The sequence below is a fragment of the Coenobita brevimanus genome, chromosome 67 (assembly GCF_032717465.1).
Source record: "Coenobita brevimanus isolate Jiangsu-jjx chromosome 67, ASM3271746v2, whole genome shotgun sequence".
NCBI lineage: Eukaryota > Metazoa > Arthropoda > Malacostraca > Decapoda > Coenobitidae > Coenobita > Coenobita brevimanus.
In genome coordinates this window covers 21,150,998-21,174,189 of record NC_137020.1, presented here as the reverse complement: position 1 = coordinate 21,174,189, position 23,192 = coordinate 21,150,998, and the positions used below count along the sequence as shown (strand labels likewise).

The following is a 23,192-nucleotide window of genomic DNA, read 5'->3' as shown; positions in this document are numbered from 1 at the left end:
TGAGCGAATTTGAAGGAGGGAGGAGGGAAGGTAGGCCAAGGAGAAGGTGGAGGGATATGGTGGATGAGTATGTGAGGAAGAGAGGCATGGAATTTGGTGAGTCTAGGGGACTTACAAGAGATCGAGCTGGCTGGATGAATGATTGAGAAGAAGTGCATGATAAGGGATTTGGCACCTATTTTTAATGTGACAGCATCCGGACTGACTCTATCGGATATGTGTATGTGAAGCTACAGAATGTGGTGAAAGTTTTTGGTGTATCAGATGGAGCCAGGATTCTGGGGGCTTGAATGATGAGTGAATGGAAGCATGGCTTATTGGATCAGGAAGACTTAGTATGTCTGGACGTTGCTATTCCTCACCCTGGCCTAGGGTGGGAAAGGAGGTCCAGATGATGATGATGATGAAGATACTGTATGTCTGCTGCTTTATACATGCAAATCACCTGCAGTGTTGGTTTGTGTTCAATGATTCACATATGGTACTGTACTTCCCCAACTCGATCTGGAGTGCGATAAAGTACCGAATCGGCGGTCATTTACTGAATCGGCATTCTTATTTGGAAAATATTATTACAGTACTCCCTACGTGTCAAGTGGGTTTGGTGGAGGATTAGTGCCCCTCCCTGTAAAACAATTAACTCTAAGCCTTTGGCCACCCCATTTGGGATACATGTCGTCTGGCAATGAATGAATGAAAACTTTTATTGTCTTATCATCCTCACTTCCTTCCTCTTCTGTCTTAATTTCTTACATTCATTCCTCTTCTTTCTGCCTATAGGTGACGTTGCACTCCCCTTCTGTTTCTCTTTCCTTCATTCTTTCCTCTTTTTTCAGTGTGTGGATGACTCCACACTGAGTGACAAGCCAAATGGTTTCCTGTACATCTGGAAACCATTTACTATGCTGGGTGGTAACCATATAATCAAATTATGGCGCCTGGTGGTTTAGTTGGTAATTAACCCCTTAAGTCCTAATCGCATCAGTTGATGTGATTTGAGTTTTATGCCAAAATGCCTAATCGCATCAATTGAACGCGGCCTGTAAAAAACTGCGGAGCACTTGCTCCACCCCGATTATGACGTAAATGGCTTCAGGCCAATGAGAACTCGCCCCTGATGTTGTGTGAGGGGGGGATCGGACCAACCCAGGCAGGGGACACCCCCCTCTCGGCTGCCTCCATGCCACCCTTTACTCCACTCCCTCATGCCCTCCTTGTCCCCCATCACTCTCCCACCCCTCCATGCAACTGCATGTCTCCTCCCACAGCAACCTGTGTCCCTTCCCACCCTCTCTTGCCCCTCCTCCCTCCCTGCTAGCCTCGTCCCCCCCCAAACCCCACCCCATCTCTCCCTCCTTGTCTCTCACTACCCTTCCAACCCCCAACAGGCCCCCTAGTGTCAGGCCTGATGAACGTACCTGTTTCATGTTATTTCTACTTCTTCCCAACTTTTTACACCTCACTCTGTTCATTTCTCACTTCATACCTACCAGTTTCTGTACGTATGTAATTGGAGAATGCTGTATGTTGTACTACATACTATCTGTCTATCTATCTATTGCCAGACGCCTCAATCCCGTTCGGGGTGGCCACAAACAAATCGCCTCCAAGTCGCCCTGTCCCCTGCCATTTCACTGCCCTGCTCCCAACTCACACCCCCCTCTCTCATATACCTCTCCACCCCATCCCTCCATCTCATCCTCGGCCTCCCCCTCCCTCTTTCCCCCTCCACCTCACTCACATACACTCTCTTCGTCAGTCTTTCACCCTCCATCCTGTCCACATGGCCAAACCACCTCAGTGTGTTCCTCATAACGCTTCCTATCACATCCACATCCACACCACAACGCTCCTTTATATCCTCATTCGTCAGCCTGTCTCTCCACGTGACTCCACAGGTTCCTCTTAAATAACTCATTTCCACTGCTCTCACTCTTGACTTGTGTCCTTCCAACAATGTCCAAGCTTCACTTCCGTACGTTAGAGTTGGTATCACAATACTGTCATGTAGTAACTTTTTCACTTCCATGCTCACTTCCCTGTTTCTTATCACTGCATACGATGCATCTTATTGTTATTTTTTTCATTCTCCCTACCTGCCCAGATTAGCACCTCTGAGTAGTGTCTGTCTGTGTTAGTTTGCGAAAGACTATGAGGCCTTGTAGGGCCGCTCCCCGCACATGTTTCATCTCCCCACACATACAAACACACCTGTTTTCATGGCTGGTGTGATAAATTCCAATGAACTGGAGAGTTTCCACATGAGAATTTGCTTGTTGCCAAAACTGTATTGATAAGTGTGATGAAGTGTAATGATAATGTGATAATTGTAATGGCATGATAAATGTGTAATGAGAAATTGGGAGAGTAAAAAGAGAAATTGGAAACAAATTATTTTTTTTTCCCCTTTCTTATGCATGCATTTATAGCATTATTCAGCTTTATTTTGATGTCCCTGATGGTTATAAATATTTATGTGTTTGTATTAGTTTTGGAATGACTGAGGCCTTGTAGGGCTGCTCCCCACACCTGTTTTATCTCCCCACACCTACATACACACCTGTTTTTATGGCTGATATGACAAATCCCATTGAAATGGAGGGTTTCCACAAGAGAATTTGGTTGTTGCCAAAATTTTTCTTCCCAAGTACCACCAAGGCCTTGTAGGCCTACACCCCACGCTAGTTATCTCCCCACACCTACATACACACCTGTTTTCATGGTAGATGTTACAGAACACACTGAAGTGCTTTCTTTTCATGTGAATAGCTGGTTATTTCCAACCCCCGTACCTATAGGTCTACTCTCCACAGCCTACTTTATCTCCCCACAGTCTAGTAATCTCCCTACACCAACATACACCTGTTTTCATGGTTGATGTGACAAAGCAATTTGAAATGACCTGTTTCAGTAAGAAAAATAGGTAGTTCTCAAAATTTTCATGTTTTCGATTGTTTTCGAGGGGTAACTATCATAAACTTTTTTTGAACTTTGACACGCGATTGTGCGGTAACCATTAGGCCTATGGGGGTACAGCTCGCGTTGTCAGTTGTGTAAATTCTTCCTCTTTAGCCAGAACACAGTCAATTTGCCCTTGGTGAAAGTCGCCAAAACACCCCGAATTGCGGTTGTGGGAGGTACCCTGCCTGAAACAATTGCGGTCTTAAGGGGTTAAGGCATTCCAGTCGGATTGAACCAGTGCAGGTTTATGTCCAAGGGATGGTTGGGGTGTACTACGTACGTAATGCCACTCTGGGTTAAGTGAGGCTGGTCACTCTCATCTTAAATGTCAGGACCAATTTGCCTAGCCCTGGGCTCCTATGGTCCTCATGGGGCAACACAGGATTGGATGATAATGAATGAATGAAATAGATTGATACACACCTAATTACCTGAAATCCGGTCAAAATCTTTTGTTTAACCATTAATAAAAATCAGGATTCAGAGCAAAAACATGCTAAAGGTAGCGGTATTGTTTTGCCATTAGCTTAACAACTCGCTTTTATAGACTTGTAGTTTGTATAGATATTGATTTCACAGGTAAATACATGTATTTGCACTTTACATCAATATTTATGCAAAACAGAAGTCTGTCAAGGTGTGTTGGCAGTCTTGAGGGGAAATACCTGCTAACTTTAGCATGTTTTTGCTCTAAATTCAGATTTTTTATTTTTATTTATTTATTTTTTAAAACTTACATTAAGCACAATTTTTTTACTGGATTTCAAATACAGTAATCCCCGTACTTTCCGGACACCCCACTTACCGGTCATTGTGGGCCTGGACCTTCGGAACCCAAAAATGGCCAAAAAAATAAAAAAATAAATAAAAATCCGATTTTTTCCCCAGCCGTAATTTGAAATTGCCGCACGGAGCCGAACAGCTGTTGCACCATGGACCCTTCACCCCTTCCTTCCTCTCTCCTCTCCCCTCCCCTGTCAGGGTTGCCATTTGGTATTTTTCATTACCAAAACTGGGCCATTTTGGTTATGAAAAATTTGTTTGGCAATGAATCAGAATAATGCATTACCAAATGGATTTTTCACATGTATGAGGATACACAGGATGGAGATGGTGGATTGTTTGCTCTCTCTGATTAATCTGCTAGCCTACATAGCGTGAAAATAATCAACATGCTGTTAATTATAAGAATAGTTATTACATGTATTTTCAGTTGTATATATAATTAATTTCGTTTTTGTTTTTGTTTTCGTTTTTAAAGGCTCCAACATGCTTGCATGTGTCGGCCTTGGGCACCTAATGGCGGCTCTCCACACTGCACGATCCATTGCAGCCTCCCTGTTCAGTCCCTTAACCCTGAGGTCACACTTAATGACCTCGTCCCATGTCTTTCTCGGTCTACCCCTCTTAACCCCACCCCCAATATTAACACTTCTCACCTTCCTCACCCAATTATCATCCCCTATCCTCTCCACATGTCCAAACCATCTCAATCTACCTCTCCTCATCACAACACCAATACACTCCAGTCCCAACCTACCTCTCAACTCTTCCATCGTAAACCCAGCCCCTCCAGGCCTTGGACGCAGGGACGCACTGCACATCCACCTAATCATTGTCATTTCTGTATGTCTGAGCCGGCGAATATCTTCCTCCTTCACTGCCCAGGTCTCACTACCATACAGCATTACACTCGTAACACATGCTGCATACAAAGACCCCTTAGCACGTAGGGAGAGTCCTCTCAATGTCAGGAGAGGCAAGAGCTCCCAGAACTTCTTCCAACCACTTCTCACCCTAGCCACAGAGCTAACTCCAGCCCCACCTCCAGCACACAACATGTCTCCCAAATAACAAAACTCTTCCACACAGTCAAGAGATTCACCAAGTTCAATCCTTTCACATCTGACAATCTCCACCTGCTCTCCCCGACACGCTGTACACATAAAATCAGCATTATCTTGCAGTCTACCTCTGATACTACTACATCTCTTATGCACCTATTTATCACACACACCACACAAGATGGAATTACTTCCAACACCCTTGTGGCAAACTGCACATGGCCACTCTCCCTCGTCTTTGACAGTACCACCACCAACCCTAGATATCATCACTTTTGTTTTATCTGCATTTACTCTTAAACCCTTGTGCCCCGTACCATCTCTCCACTTCCTAAACCTTTCCTCCACCTCCCTTTCGTTCTCTGCAATCAACACCAAATCATCAGCATACAACAACTCCCAAGGGAGTCCTTTTCTAAAGTCACGTGAAAGGGCTTCAAGTACCATGATAAACAACATGGGACTCAAGACTGACCCCTGATGCACGCCAACATTCACGGAAAACTCATCACTCAAATCTCCATTCACTCTTACCTGGGTGTGAGCACCCACATACTTAGCCATAACCACCCTAACCAGCCACTCCTCCAGGCCAAGCTTTCTCATTGCCCACTTCACCACCTCTCTAGGGACTCTGTCAAAGGCCTTTTCCAGATCAACAAAAACAAAATAAAGATCCCTTCTCCTACCAATATATTTTTCCTGAAGCTGTCAAACAATGAATATAGCATCAGTGGTCCCCCTACCTGGCATAAACCCAAACTGCATCTCATCAATATTCACTCTTTCTCTAATCGTACCTTCTAAAACTCTCTCCATTACCTTCATTATCTGATCTGAAAGCTTTATACCTCTATAATTTCCTTTTTCCAGGGCATCACCCTTCCCTTTATACACATTTACAATTACACTCTTCAGCCAATCATCTGGGATAACACACTCATAAATAATCCTATTTATCAGGTCAGTGACTGAACTCACCCCTATATCGCCTGAGGAGGCCTTCTGCAGTCAACCCAGACACATCTGCTGCCTTCCCCACCCTCATCCTGCCTACTGCCTCACTCACAGTAGCAGTATCAATCAAAGGCCAAGGGCCAGACACTGGATCTGCTGGCTCCAAACCTTCCCTGTCCCAGTCAAACTCCTCATTCAACAACCGGTTATAATGCTCTCTCCATGCTTCTTTAATATCCTCACTGTTCACCACTACCCTTCCTTCATCATTCTTCACACACTGCTCACCTATAATATCCCGATTATCCCTCTTCACTTGACCTATTTATCTTATCTATTGCCAGATGCCTCAATCCCGTTTGGGGTGGCCACAAACAAATCGCCTCCAAGTCGCCCTGTCCCCCGCCATTTCACTGCCCTGCTCCCAACTCACACCCCCCTCTCTCATATACCTCTCCACCCCATCCCTCCATCTCATCCTCGGCCTCCCCCTCCCTCTTCCCCCCTCCACCTCACTCACATACACTCTCTTCGTCAGTCTTTCACCCTCCATTCTCTCCACATGGTCAAACCACCTCAGTGTGTTCCTCATAACGCTTCCTATCACATCCACATCCACACCACAACGCTCCTTTATATCCTCATTCGTCACCCTGTCTCTCCATGTGACTCCACAGGCTCCTCTTAAATATCTCATTTCTACTGGTCTCACTCTTGACTTGTGTCCTGCCAACAACGTCCAAGCTTCACTTTTATACGTTAGAGTTGGTATCACAATACTGTCATGTAGTAACTTTTTCACTTCCATGCTCACTTCCCTGTTTCTTATCACTGCTTTCAAAGAACCAGCAACCTTTCTTCCCTGCTGTACCCTTTCAAGCACTTCACCCTCCAAACCTCCATCCTTACTCATCACACTACCCAAGTACTAAAACATACTCACATTTTCCAATTCCTCACCATCCAACCTCGCTGTACATTCACTGACTTCACCCCTCTCAAAGAGCATCACTTTACTCTTCCCTACATTCACCTTTAGATTCCGTTTCTTACACACTCTCCCAATCTCATCCACCAAGCCTTGCAGCTCCCCTTCGTCTTCACTCAACAACACAGTATCATCTGCAAACAACAGTACAGGGAGTTTCCAAACACTATCCTCTCTCACCAGGGCCACTCCAACATCCACTACCCTACCTTGTACCTCTTTTATAACCCCATCCATGTACAGATTGAACAACCATGGAGACATGACACATCCCTGTTTCAACCCAACTTTCAAAGAGAAAAATTCACTTAGTTCACCATCCACACGCACTGCAGCCTTCGCACCATCGTACATACTCTTCACAGCATTCAACAACTTCCCATCTACTCCATATATTCTTAACACTTTCCACAATCCTTGTCTATCCATGAAAGCCGCATACAACTTCTTTCCCTTCTCTAGAAACTTTTCCACTAAAGATCTAAGAATGAATATCTGATCTACACAACCTCTTCCCTTCCTAAAGCCTCCCTGTTCTTCTCCAACTAATTTCTCTGTTCTTTCTCTAACTTTATCAGTAAGTATCCTACCATACAGTTTTCCTATTATACTAAGAAGACAAATGCCCCTATGATTACCACACACTTCTTTTTCCCCTTTTCCTTTGTACAAGGGAATAATTATACCTGACTTCCAATCCTCCGGGACTCTATCTTCCTCCCAGGCCAATCTGCGCATCTTCCACATCCATTCTACTACTATCTCTCCCCCATGCTTCAGCATTTCACCACACACTCCATCAATTCCTGGGGCTTTCCCCGATTTAACTTTCTTCATTGCTTCCACAACTTCTATCCTACTGATTTCTTCCTGTCTTCTCATCTCCCTTCTTCTCCCAGCCATTCCCCAGCCACTTATACTCGCATTACTTCCATCCTCTATGTTCAACAATTCCTTAAAGTGTTCTCTCCATCTGCTCACTTTTTCTCCCTTCTACACTAGTAATCTACCATTTTTATCTTTCACTCCCCTGCTAACTTCACTTCCACCCTGTCTTACTCTTTTCACCTCTTTCCAGAACATTTTCTTACAGTCCCTCCACTTTACACTCAAATTCCTTCCGAATTCCTCATTCACTCTCTTCTTACTCTTTCTTACTAATCTTTTCACTTCTCTCTTTCTTTCTACATATAACTCTCTCTTCCGCCTCTCAACTTCTTCTACACCCCTATTTCTCATCCATTCATTGTATGCTTTCTTCTTTTGTGCCACAGCCTGTCTCACCTCTTCATTCCACCATGCTGTTCCTTGCACCCCCCTCCGTCTTCTCTTCCTTCCACACACCACATCACATGCTGCACATATTTCTTCTGTAAATATCCTACACACACTTTCCACATCTTCCATCTGCTCCAATTCATATTTGCCCAATCGTTCCTTCACTTCTCCCTTATACTCTGCCTTTTTCTCATCCTCTTGTAACCTTTCCACTTTCCTTGCAACTACTCCTTCCTCTCGTCTTTCCCTTCTTCTATTCCTCCATCTTACTTGAATCCTAATTCTGGCCACCACCAAGTAGTGGTCAGAAAGTCCACTCCCCCAACCTCTATAAGCTCTTGCATCCATTACACATCTTTGCATCCTTTCATCCACACACACATAATCAATCATTGCCTTCCTTTCATTCAGTTCACCACCCACCCTTCTCATCACTCGCCATGTATACCTGTGGATCATTTTATGTCTGAAGAGGGTATTGGCTGTCACCAACCCCCTCCCCGCACAAATGTCCACTAATGCACTCCCATTCTTATCTATCTCAGGAGGCACACCCCACTCACCAACTATTCCATCCACCTTCACATTCCCAACTTTACCATTCATATCACCGATCAAAAACACTCTCATTCCTTCCAAACTTTTCCATGCACACTTCTACATTTGTCCAGAACTCTTCTCTCACTCTTCTAGCTCGATCTTACGTTGGCACATACACACACACAATCGTCCACATTTGTATTCCAACTTTCAACTTTACCCACACAATCCTTGACCCAACTGATCCATACTGTCTTATGCTCTTCTTCCATGTTTTACTCACTGCTATACATACTCCTTCCTTTGCCCTCTCATTCTCACCTACTCCTGCACCTATACCCCATCCATACTCCCATTCTCTCACACTTTCTCCTCTCCATTTTGTTTCAGTTATTCCACATTCATCCACTTTCGCACCCTCAAGCACCTGGACAATCTCTCTCTCTTTCACCTCATCATTCGCTCCCTTTACATTCCACGTTCCGATAACCATGTCCTTTGTCCGGTTCTTGGTCGTCATCATTTGGTCAGTCCTTGTCCGAGGCTTATTCTTTGTTTTTTTTTGTTAGTTGTTTTCCGGGGAGGGGCACTAACCCTCCGCCAAGCCTTTTAGTCGCCTTTTACAACAAGCAGGGATACTGGGGGAGTATTCTTGAAAACCCCCCCTACCCCCAGGGGGTTATCAAGTAATAGTCTCTGTGACTCAGACTTTGCCCTGTATACCTCTCTTCTAGCCCTACACTAGGCAGCCAATATTCCTCTTTGTTACCACCCTTCTTCCATTCCTGGAAAAGCGTTCTTTTCTCCTTAACTGCAGCTTCTACACCCTTATCCCACCACCAAGTTACTTTATATCTTGGTGATCCTCTTGTCCGCATGTTACATCAGTAACTTTCAAGAAATTGTTCTTGAGGGCTCTGTACTGTTCATTATCGCCTCTTTCTACAGCTCCCTGTTCAGCCACCACTCTCCTGAACTCACTATAGAAGGCATCCCTTACTACTTGGTTTTTCAGCTTCCATATTTTCCTTCTAGGTACATGAGTCCTCTTTTTCATCACTTGTTCTTTAAGCACCATATCACAAATCAATTGTTTGTGCTGCCGCACACACTCCTCACTTCCTATAACTTTAACATCCCTCACTAACCTCCTGTCAGCCCTCCTAACCAGAAAATAATCTATCTGACTGCTATGTTAGTGAAGAATAAATGCTAGCTTTATGAATTAGGTATTGAAAAATTACACTTGGTAATGAAAATTGAGGAGTTTGGTAATGTGGCCATTGCGATCTGGAAACTCTGCTTCCCCGTCACCAACACTCCAACAGTTACTACCTAACTTTGATCGCGAGTTGATGCTTATCGCAGTGGAAGCCACACGTGCTCATTTTTTGTGAATAAACAGTAAATAAACTGCAATACCATGCCACTAGACCACACAGGAATTTACAGTGCTGTGCAGTGTTAAGAAATTAGAATTTAAAATGCAAAGGATTAACTGTAGGGTGCAAATTGGCGGTTGCAACTGGCGTGGTGCAGTTAAGAACAATGTGCAGTGTTAAACAATTATAACTCACAGTGCAAAGAATTAAGTGCAGCACAACACTGGATTACTGTACGTGCTTCAAGAGCATTTTCACAGCTGCCAAAGCCTTAGAGAAAACAGCCACAGACGTTCTGTAAGAACACTGGTTGAGGTACAGTCACTTCTAATTCCTCATTCTTTGGTTCCTTTTCATTTATTTCATGCTTTATGTCCATTATTGGTGTGAATAGGGTCTTAAACAGGTGCTATGCATGTCTGGTAGGGAGTTATTTAGGTGGCTTTAAAAGTTAGGCTGGGTTAGGGTCCTTAAGTACCAGTCCAGGAGGCAGGAGCCCACTTTCCGGACATGCCTTTGACTCTGTTACATCGGATAGTGGAGGAATTACTGTAATAAGGTGTGTATGAACCAATATGGTGATAAGAATTATAATACAGGTTTATCTATCTATAGCCAGATACCATAATCCCCTAAGAGGTGTCCATTTGTCTTTGAGTTAGTTGTTTTGCGAGGAGGGGCACTAACCCTCTGCCAACCCACTTGTTGACATGTAGGGAACATGCATGGGTTGGTAATATGGCTACCACCCAATGTTATAAATGGTTTCCTGGCTTACAGGAAACCAATAGGCTTGTCACTCAGTGTAAAGCCACCTGAAAAGGAAAGACAAGTAATAAAAAGTGACAGGAAAGATGAGAGAAACAGGAAGAGAGGACAGACACAGAAAAAGAATGATATAGGTGAAGGTAAAGAAGTAGCCAGCACTACACATCTTCCTATAATTAGTTGGACACACTGACGTCCCTCCATTCGTTTGCATTTTCATCTGCATCTTGAAATCTTAAAGGTAGTAAGGCATTACAGGGTTAACATGGCTCAGAATAAGATCTATAAGGGTACATTCTCATGAAATTACATGGATCCCTAACACCTTTTCCTTACCAATTAATTTCTATGTGTTTGGGCTCATTGGTATTTCAGCGTTGTTTTGTGCAACCTACATGGTATTTCAGTTCTAAAACTATAACATATTAGAGAAATACTGAGTTTAATATGAGCTAATTATCTCACAGGTATCTGTGTACACTATATCAAACGAAAATCATCCAAACCTCTTTTTCCCACCTAAGGACGTGGTGTGGCAGTGTCCAAAATTACACACACACACACACACACACACACACACACACACACACACACACACAGTGGAAGTGCAGGAAGTGTATAAATTACTGAAAACTCAGTATGTTAGGACAACCCCAGGACCGGATGGAATCACAAATTGGGTACTGAAGGAATGCAGAGAACAACTGGCGGATGAGATTCATGGTTTAATTGTGTGTTCTCTGGAAGAAGGAAAAGTGCCTCGGGAGTGAAAGAGGGCCAATTTGGTACTAATTTATAGGGGAGGAAACAAGGAATAACTTCTGAATTATAGACCAGTGTTCCTGACCAGCATCACACAAAATTGTTTGAGAAAATCCTGAAAGACAGATGGATAAAATTTTGGGAGTAGATGAACATTTTGGCTGAAAGTCAGTTTGGATTCAGAAGTGGAAGGTTATGCATTTCCAACTTGTTGAGCTTTTACTCAAGAGCAATTGATGTGCTACAGGAGAGAGATGGTTGGGTGGATTGTGTGTATTTAGATTTGGGGAAAGCCTTTGACTAATGTGGAAATTGGAGCACATAGCAGGACTGAAGGGAAACCTCCTGGAGTGGATGAGAGACTTATTGAAAGACCGAGAAATGAGGACAGTAATAATGGAGAGAATGTCTGGATAGAGGGAAATAACAAGTGGAGTCGCACAGATCTCAGTGTTTGCGCCTGCAATGTTCGTGATTTAGGTAAACGATATGGTAGATGAAATGAACAGTTATCCAAGTCTGTTTGCTGATGATGCAAAGATCTTGAGGAAAGTGGAAGTTGAGGAAGACTGTAAAATGCTGCAGAAGGACCTGGGTAGGATTCATAATTGGAGCCAGATGTGGAAAATGAAATTCAGTGCAATAAAATGTAGAATATTGGAAATGGGTAAAAGTACTGAGAGGCCATCACTAAATTATTTGATGGATAATGAACTAGTCACAAAAACGAGAGAAGAGAAAGATTTGGGAATGCTGGTCCAGGATAGTTTGTCACCTGAAAAACACATTAACAAGACAGTTGGAGAGAATTATAATCTCTTGACAAAACATAAGAGTAGCATTTCATTACATGGATGAGGAGATGATGAAAAAATTGATAGTGGCCATGATCTGCCCTAGGTTGGAATATGCAGCAGTAGTGTGGTCCCCACACAAAAGGAAAGATATAAACAAGATCGAGAGAATACAAAGAACAGCCACCAAGATGGTCCCTAGCCTGGCAGATTTGTCGTACAGAGAGATGCTGGAAAAACTGGATCTGCCTTCCATAGAAGAAAGGAGAGAGAGGGGTGACATGATTGCAGTGTGCAGGGCCATGATGGGAGTAGATAAAATTGACAGAAAAGATCTGTTTGAGTGGGATGGGAGAGTAACAAGAGACATAGAATGAAACTGAAAAATCCAAGTTGTGTGAAGGATATCAAGAAATATAGGCTTCCATATATGTGCATAGACCTGTGGAATAGCCTGGATAAAAAGATCGTCCAGTCAAAAAACTTAAACGAGTTCAAAGCAAAATTTGACATTGAGAAACAGAGACGGGACTCCATGAACCTGGCTCATTTCCTGTATATCGCAACTAGGTAAATACACACACACACACACACACACACAAACTGATGGATGGAGAACATCTATCTATCTGTCTATTGCCAGATGCCTTAATCCCATACAGGGAGGCCACAAACAAATCACTTCCATGTCACCCTGTCCCCAGCCATTTCCCTGCCCTGCTCCCAATTCACACCCCCCTTTCTCATATACCTCTCCACTCCACTCCCTCCATCTCATCCTTGGCCTCCCCCTCCCTCTCTCCTCCTCCACCTCACATACACTCTCCTTGTCAGTCTTACTCTTCATCCTCTCCACATGGCCAAACCACCTCAATGTGTTTCTCCTAATGCTTCCTATCACATCCTAATCCACACCACAACACTCCTTCACTTCCTCATTTGTCATTCTATCCCTCAATGTGACTCCACACACTCCTCTCAAATAACATATTTCCACTGCTGTCATTCTTGACTTGTGTCCCTCCAACAACGTCCAAGCTTCACTTCCATACATTAGAGTTGGTATCACAGTGCTGTCATGCAGTAACTTTTTCACTTTCATGCTCACTTCCTTGTTTCTTACTACTGCTTCCAAGGAACCAGCAACCTGTCTTCCTTGTTATACCCTTTCAAGCACTTCACCCTCCAAACCTCCATCCTTACTCACCACACTACCCAAGTACAGTTCTCCCTCGTTTTACGATTGGTATGCATTCCTAGAAAGGCAATCGTAAACCGAAATATTGTAAAGCGAAATTAAGGTTTAATGGGATAAATAGGGATGCATTCCTGGACTCGTGTATAAGGAACCCAAGACCCATACAAGTGATCTAATATGCAATAATAACAATGATGTTTTATGTATTGTAGAGTCGTGCTTGTCTTCCCAGCTTTCTTAATGTTGACAGCATACTTTATAACAGTTGATACAGTCGACTGTGCAAGACTCATGGAACGAGCGATGGAGTTTGCCCCCTCACCTGCTTTGTACTACTTCACAATATTAAGCTTAGACTCCAGGGTTAAGGACGTTCTTGCTTTGTTTGGCTTCATATCACCAGCACCAGATGTTGCAGGGCTTTTACAAGACATCACAGTGGTGGCACTAGGGATGCAAAATATGAAGAACAGGAGAAATAGTAATATCATGGGCACTGATGCACACAGATGCACAGAGGTTGTATGCCGAACAAGCACACGGGTGAGACTGGCAAAAGCGCGGGAAACTGTGTGGGTGGGGCGGGTATGCCACGCATCTCTCAGCTGATCTGCCTGTGAGTGCAGGATTTCCACATGCCCAATCGTAAATGCGAGGGAGCTCAATCGTAAAACGAACACTTGGTACTAAATAAGAAGGATCGTAAATGCAAAATATCGTAAAACGATACAACGTAAAACGTGGGAGACCTGTACTTAAATGTACTCACATTTTCCATTTTCTCATCATCCAACCTCATTGTACATTCACTGACTTCACTTCTCTTGAAGACCATCACTTTACTCTTCCCTACATTCACCTTTAGATTCCGTTTCTTACACACTCTCCCAAACTCATCCAGCTCCCCTTCGTCTTCACTTAACAAAACAGTATCATCTGCAAACAACAGCACAGGGAGTATCCAAGCACTGCCCCCACTCATTAGGGCCACTCCAACATCCACTGCCCTACCTTGTATCTCTTTTATAACCCCATCCATGTACAGATTGAACAACCATGGAGACATGACACTTCCCTGTTTCAACCCAACCTTCAGATAGAAAAATTCACTCAATTCACTTTTGCACACACTCTGCAGCCTTAGCACCCTCATACATACTCTTCACAGCATTCAACAACTTCCCATCTACTTCATATATTCTTAATACTTTCCACAATCCTTGTCTATCCACCCTGTCATATGCTTTCCCCAAATCCATGAATGCTGCATACAACTTCTTTCCCTTCTCTTGAAACTTTTCCACTAAAGATCTAAGAATGAATATCTGATCTACACAACCTCTTCCCTTCCTAAAGCCTCCCTTTTCTTCTCCAACTAATTCCCGTTATTTCCCTAACTCTGTCAATAAGTGTCCTACCATATACTTTTCCTATTACACCAAGAAGACAAATGCCCCTTTGATTACCACACACTTCTTTTTCCCCTTTCCCTTTGTACAAGGGAATAATTATACCTGACTTCCAATCCTCCAGGACTCTGCCTTCCTCCCAGACCAATCTGTACATCTTTCACATCCATTCTACTACTATCTCTCTACCATGCTTCAACATTTCACCACACACTCCATCAATTCCTGGGGCTTTCCCCATTTTGAATTTCTTCATTGCTTCCACAACTTCCATCCTACTGATTCATTCTTGTCTTCTCACCTCCCTGCTTCTCCCAGCCATTCCTCAGCCACTTTTACTCGCATTACTTCCATCCTCTATATTCAACAATTCCTTAAAGTGTTCTCTCCATCTGCTCACTTTATATCCCTTCTTCACTAGTAATCTACCATTTTTATCTTTCACTCCCCTACTAACTTCCTTGCCACCCTGTCTAACTGTACCTCTTTCCAGAACATTTTCTAACATTCCCTCCACTTTACACTCAAATTCCTTCCAAATTCCTCATCCACTCTCATGTTAGTCTCTCTTACTAATCTTTTCACCTCTCTTTTCCATCTTAACTTCTTCCACGCCCCTATTTCTCATCCATTCATTGTATGCTTTCTTCATTTGTGCCACAGCCTGTCTCACCTCTTCATTCCACCATGCTGTTCCTTGCACCCCCTTTTGTCTTCTCTTCACCCCACACACCACAACACATGATGCACATTTGTTTTTTGTGAATATCTTGCACATACCTTCCACGTCCCCCATCTGCTTCAGTTCATATTTACCCAATTGTTCCTCCACTTCTCTCTTGTATTCTGTCTTTTTCTCATCCTCTTTTAGTGTTTCCACTCTCCTTGCATCTATTCCTTCCTCCCTTCTTCCATTTCTCCATTTTACTTGGACCTTGATTTTGACCACCACAAAGTGGTGATCAGAAAGTCCACTCCCCCAACCTCTATGTGCTCTTACATCTGTTACACATCTTCGCATCCATTCATCCACACACACATAATCAATCACTGGCTTCCTTTCATTCAGTTCACCACCTACCCTTCTTATCACTCGCCATGTATACATGTGGATCATTTTGTGCCTGAAGAGGGTATTGGCTATCACCAACCCCCTCCTGGCACAAATGTCCACTAAAGCACTGCCATTCTCATCAATCTCAACAAGCACACCCCACTCACCAACTGCTCCATCCACTTTCACATTCCCTGCTTTACCATTCTTATCAACAATCGAAAACACCCTCTCATTCTTTCAAACTTTTCCATGCACACTTCCATGTTTTTCCAGAACTCTTCTCTCACTCTGCTTGCACGATCTTGCATTGGTGCATACACACACACTATCACCCACATTTGTATTCCAACTTTCAGTCTTACCCACACAATCCTTGAGCCAACTGATCCATACTCTCATATATGCCTTCCATCTGTTAATTACAACATTGTGCACTCCTTCTTTTGCCCTCTCATTCTCATCTACTCTTGCACATATACACCAGCCATACTCCCACTCTGTCACACTCTCTTCTCTCCATTTAATCTCAGTTAGTCCACATACATCCACTTTCACACCTTCAAGTACCCCAGGGGGTAGGGGGGGGGGTTCAAGAATACTCCCCCAGTATCCCTACTTGTAAAAGGCAACTAAAAGGGTTGGCAGAAGGTTAGTGCCCCTCCCCGGAAAACAACTGACTAAAAAGACAAACAATAAGCCTCGGACAAGGACTGACCAAAAGATGATGCCCAAGGACTGGACAAAGGACATGGTAATGTACAGCGAGGTTGGATGGTGAGGAATTAGAAAATGTGAGTATGTTTTAGTACTTGGGTAGTGTGATGAGTAAGGATGGAGGTTTGGAGGGTGAAGTGCTTGAAAGGGTACAGTAGGGAAGAAAGGTTGCTGGTTCTTTGAAAGCAGTGATAAGAAACAGGGAAGTGAGCATGGAGGTGAAAAAGTTACTACATGACAGTATTGTGATACCAACTCTAACGTATGGAAGTGAAGCTTGGACGTTGTTGAAAGGACTCGAGTCAAGAGTGAGAGCAGTGGAAATGAGTTATTTAAGAGGAGCCTTTGGAGTCACAGGGAGAGACAGGCTGACGAATGAGGATATAAAGGAACGTTGTGGTGTAGATGTGGATGTGATAGGAAGCGTTATGAGGAACACACTGAGGTGGTTTGGCCATGTGGAGAGGATGATGGGTGAAAGACTGACGAAGGGAGTGTATGTGAGTGAGGTGGAGGGGGGAAGAGGGAGGGGAAGGTCGAGGATGAGATGGAGGGATGGGGTGGAGAGGTATATGAGGGAGGAGGGTGTGAGTTGGGAGCAGGGAAGTTAAATGGTGGGAGACAGGGCGACGTGGAGGCGATTTGTTTGTGGCCACCCCAAACGGGATTGAGGCGTCTGGCAATAGATAGATAGATAGATTATTGTTAGTAAATAATAATAAATTAAAAATATATTATTTATTAAGAATAGCATATGGCTTTCCTTACAAAAATCATTAAAACATTATTTAAATCAAATATCCACAGCCTAAACACAGCCTAATAATTTATTAGGCTGTGGATATTTGATTTAAGTAATATGTTTTAATGAGTTTTGTAAGGAATTACATATGCTATTGTATATGTATACTGAATTATTAAATACAACGTCTTGCAAAAATGTAGATAAAAGTAAAACTGGCAACATTAAAGTCTTTGTTTCCCTGTCCCTCTGCTTCGCAGCCCGCTCACTCCTCTGTTTGAACTTCCACGAGTGAAAAAGTTACTACATGACAGTATTGTGATAACAGCTCTTATGTATGGAAGTGAAGCTTTGACCTTGTTGGAAGGACAGAAGCCGAGAGTGAGAGCAGTTGAAATGAGTTATCTGAGAGGAGCATGTGGAGTTACATGGAGAGACAGACTGACAATGAGGAAGTGAAGGAGCATTGTGGTGTGGATGTGGATGTGATAGAAAGCAGTAGGAGGAACACACTTAGGTGGTTTGGTCATATGGAGAGGATGGAGAGATAAAGGCTAACGAGGAGAGTGTATGTGAGTGAGATGAAGGGGGGGAGAGGGAGGGGGAGGCCAAGGATGAAATGGAGTGATGGAGTGAAGTATATGAGAGGGGGGTGTGAGGTGGGAGCAGGGCAGTGAAATGGTGGGGGACAGGGCGATGTGGAGGCGATTTGTTGCTTGCTTGTGGCCAGTGACCACCCCTTACGTGATTTAGGCATCTGGCAATAGATAGATAGATAGAATAATAATAAATAAAAGTAAGTATGCTAATTTGTTTAGATATCTCAATATTTTACAGTAATTCCCACAAATATATGCGAATGGTTTGCTCTAGCGCTTAGCGACATTGCGCATGCTAAATATTAGATTGCTCACTTGTGCAAATTACAAATATTATAAAATGATAAATAAAAGTAAGTAAGTACTGTATGCTATTTTATGTAAATATCTCAATATTTTACAGTAATTCCCACAAATATATCCAAATGGTTTGCACTTGCGCTTTGCGACACTGCGCAAGCTAAGTATGTGTCAGATTGTGCACTTGCGCAAGGTAGTGAACTGTGGATTGCACTTTGCGCTTGCGCAAGGTCCTTCTTCGTTTGCGCTGCCCTCCACTGTGATATATATATATATATATATATATATATATATATATATATATATATTTATACCGTATATATAACTTATACTGTATATATAACTGTGTGTGTGTGTGTGTGTGTGTGTGTGTGGAGAGGGGAGAGGGTTTCATGTGAGTTGGATGTAAGAATGCTTGAATGATGAGTAGGTGGAGTGTGTAGCAAATTTCACTGGAAACTTTGCTTATGGTTTCTGCTTTTATGTTTTATTTTTTGTTTTGTCTGAATCTTTCCACCCTAGTGCTTTTTAGTGGGATACTAAGTCGGTATGATGATAATGGTATTACAGTTTGGGTCCTAATTCACTTAATATTTTACCTCTTCTACTTTTTACTTTCATCTGTTGGCTAATGATGTTCTTTGATATGATGGATCAATGTGAAGCAGATACAGTAGAATAATAGATGAACTTTTGTCCTTTACTATACAACTACTTTTTTTCTCTCCAGATGAAGGGAAGAGCACTGATACAACCAATGGAGGCAGAGGTGGTGTGACATCTGGTGCCAAAACAAGCTATCCTGCTCTGGGTGATCTCAACATTGTGGTGAGTGGGTGTGGCTAGGCTTTTTTTGAAAGTTGTGAGATTCAACCACTCCATCCCTAGGAGTTACAGTTTTTGACGATAATATATCACTACTTCTTAGTTGAACAGTTATGAAACTGTCACTGATATGGATTACTGTGGAAAGTTATGTTATGTCCCCGTTCCAAACTGCCACAGGCTCCAACAGCAATACACCCACAGACCACCTACATCAAGAAACCAAGTCCTCAAAGTCAAGGATCACTTAGACCTGAGAAGCGCCCAGTTTCTTGCTGCAGCCTCCACAAACCCACAACATCCACTATATTACATGGCAGCACATCCACTCACACCAAGGAACATCAAAACAACACCTGGCACAAGATACCATACACAAATACTGTCATTTCTCCCCCCTCGCCCACCTCAGACCAGCTTCCAGAAGCATATCCACACCCAGATCATTCGCCGCTCCATTGAGTCACTTAAAGACAACACACAGCTGCATGCACGGCCTCCTGACATCCACCCTTCTGAATCCTATCTTCCTCGTGAGGACAGGGTCCACCTGGCCAGGCTGAGATGGCTGAGATGTAGGCACCATCCAGCCCTCTTAAGCTACCAGAAGAGGCTGGATGACTCCGTCGCTGATGCCTGTCCAGGATGCAACACAGCACCCCATACTATTAAGCACATTATGGAAGACTGCATTCCACACAATCACCTACGCCAGCAACACAACATACACTCTTTGAGAGCTCTGTGGGAAAGCCCGGTCTCGGCCATAGCCTTCCTAAGGGACTCGGGGCTGTTCGGCCAGACTGCCTAGGGAACAACTACTACTACTACTACTACTACTACAGCAGTAGTTCAGTATGGGAAGGACATTGCCCAGTGAGTTGTTCTAAAGGTCAGCCTTTCGTTGTACAACAATGAGATCAGCTCAGTTGTTGTAAATAAACACAGGCTTCTTATGTTCACTGTCTTTATTTTCCAAATAACTGCACTTAATGCTTGCGAACTTCACTTCACTGTTTCCTCAAGTACTGGAGCTATACAATGAGCACTGTCACTAAACTGTACTCAAACTGAACTGAAATGAAACTGACCCTCTAGGCTCTTCCGCCTCCTTATATAGCCTTGCATTATACTTGAAGCTTCTAGTGTACTCTAGCACCTACAATTACCAGATCAGAGACATCCAAAATATCCGGAGCTTTTTTTGAATTTTTTTTGCATTACATAACACTCTAAATTATTTAGGATACAAACTGAGATAAAATTACAAAATTCAACAAACAATTCCGTTTTCATTTTTCGTTTTTGAAGGCTCCAACATGCTTCTATGCGTCGGCCTTGGTTACCTAATGGCGGCTCTCCTTGCTGCATGATCTGTGGCATCCTCCCTCTTCAGTCCCTTAACTCGAGGTCACACTTAATGACCTTATCCCAAGTCTTTTTTGGTCTATTCCTTCCAGCCCTACTCCTAATTTAATATTTCTCACTCTCTGCACCCAATTATCATCTCCCATCCTCTCCACATGCCCAAACCACCTCAATCTACCTCTCCTCATCACAACACCAATACACTCCAGTCCCATCCTACCTCTCAACTCTTTCATCATAAACATAACCCCCCAGGCCTTGCACAGAGGGATGCACTGCACATCCACCTAATCATTGTCATTTCTGTATGTATGAGCCTGCGAATATTCTTTTCCTTTACTGCCTAGGTCTCACTACCATACAGCATTACACTCCTAACACATGCTGCATACAAAGATCTCTTAGCACATAGGGATAACCCTCTCAGTGTCAGGAGAGACAACAGCTTCCTGAATGTCTTCCAACCACTTCTCACCCTAGCCACAGAGCTAGCTCCAGCCCCACCTCCAGCACATAACATGTCTCCCAAATAACAAAACTCATCCATACACTCAAGAGACTCACCAGCAGGTTCAATCCTTTCACGCCTGACAATCTGCACCTACTGTCTCTGACACACTGCACACATCATATCGGCATTATCTCACAGTCTACCTCTAATACCACTGCATCTCTTATGCACCCACTTATCACAAACACCGCACAAGTTGGAATTATTTCCCACTCCCTTGTGGCAAATTGCACATGGCCACTCTCCCTCTTTTTTGACAGCACTGCCACCAACCCTAGATATCATCACTTTTGTTGCATCTGCATTTACTCTTAAGCCCATGTGCCCCATACCATGTCTCCACTTCCTAAATCTTCCTTCTGCCTCCCTTTCATTCTCTTCAATCAATACCAAATCATCAGCATACAACATCTCCCACGGGAGTCCATTTCTGAAGTCACTTGAGAGGGCATCAAGTACTGTACAGTCATCTCTTAACATCCACATTTTTAACATACACGGTTTTAAATATCCACAGGTGGATATAACATAAATCGTTTTAAATTTCCGCAGGTGGATACAGCACTGGGGCCGGATTCACTAAAATATTTTATCATGTTGAACTCTGCTGACACTGTTCACTGCAAATGTAACATTATCCCAGGCACAGTTCATTGCTAATTTAGTGATGGCATTATCCAGTGAATCTAATATAACACTTTTTTTTTTGGTCCACTTCATTTATTAATGCCATTAATTCATCCAGGGAAAAGTTAGGAGGGACTGGGAGTATTTCTTTTCTTCCATGTTCTGTGCTTTCTAAACTGGTTTGCTGCTCTGCCCCCCCTCCCTCTCTCTCGCACCTCTCAATGAGCCAGTCTAAACCGGTTTGCTGCCCTTCCCCCTTCTCTCTCTCTCTCTCTCTCTCTCGTAAATAATACGAAGCAATACGCACCCAAATCGCACTATCTATCTACCTGTATCTATAGCCCGACGCCCTAATCCAGCAAAGGGTGGCCGCAGACAAAACGCCTCCAAGTCGCTCTGTCACCCACCATTTGACTACCCTCCCCCCAACTAACCCCCCTCCCTCATATACCTCTCTACTCCATCCCTCCACCTCATTCTTTGTCTACCCCTTCCTCTCCCTCCCTCAGCCTCACCTACATACACCCTCTTAGTCAGTCTTTCATCTCCATTCTCTTCATATGTCCAAACCACCTCAGTGTATTTCTCCTAATCTTCTCAACCACATCCACATCCACCCCACAACGTTCTTTCACTTCTTCATTCGTCAACCTGTCCCTCCACGTCACTCCACATGCTCCTCTCAAGTAACTCATTTCCCCTGCTCTCACTCTTGACTTGTTCCCCTCTTGCAAGGTCCACGCCTTGCTTCCATACGTCAGGGTAGGGATCACAGTACTATCATGCAGTGACTTCTTAACTTCCATACTCACCTCCCTATTTCTCATCACTGCTTTCAGTGTACCAACAACCTTCCTTCCCTGCTGTACCCTTTCACGCACTTCATCCCCCAAAGTTCCATCCTTACTCATCACACTACCCAAGTACTTGAATGCACTCACATTCTCCATATCCTCACCATCCAACCTCACTGCACACTCTGTGACGTCATTTCTCTCAAACACCATAACTTTACTTTTGTTTACATTAACTTTCAGATTCCTCGTCCTACACACTGTCCCAAATTCATTCATCAAACCTTGCAACTCCCTTTCATCTTCACTCAACAATACTGTATCATCAGCAAACAGCAACACCGGAATCTTCCAAATCTCACCCTCATTCATTAGAGCCACCCCCATATCCACTGCCCTACCTTGCACCTCCTTTACAACCCCATCCATGTATATATTAAACAGCCATGGAGACATCACACAACCCTGTTTCAGTCCCACACTGAGATCAAAGAACTCACCCAGCTCACCATCCACTCGCACCTTAGCCCTAGCTCCCTCATACATACTCTTCACAGCACTCAACAATTTCCCCTCCACTCCATATATTCTTAATACCTTCCACATACCTTGCCTATCTATTCTGTCATAAGCTTTCTTCAAGTCCATGAAGGCAGCATACACTTTCCTTCCCTTCTCTAGATACTTCTCCACTAAACATCTTAGAACAAATATCTGATCTACAGACCCTTTTCCCGTCCTAAATCCCCCATGTTCTTCTCCAACTAGCTTCTC

At 43.5% G+C, this 23,192-nt stretch overlaps 1 protein-coding gene across 1 annotated transcript in view; it reads left to right on the top strand.

Moving 5' to 3' along the window:
- spartin overlaps nt 1-23,192 on the top strand; it is a 556,986-nt gene that overhangs the window by 150,499 nt on the left and 383,295 nt on the right. The window contains exon 5 of the mRNA XM_080276831.1: nt 19,024-19,121. Coding sequence (XP_080132957.1) covers nt 19,024-19,121 — 98 coding nt within the window. The remainder of the gene's footprint in view (nt 1-19,023; nt 19,122-23,192) is intronic.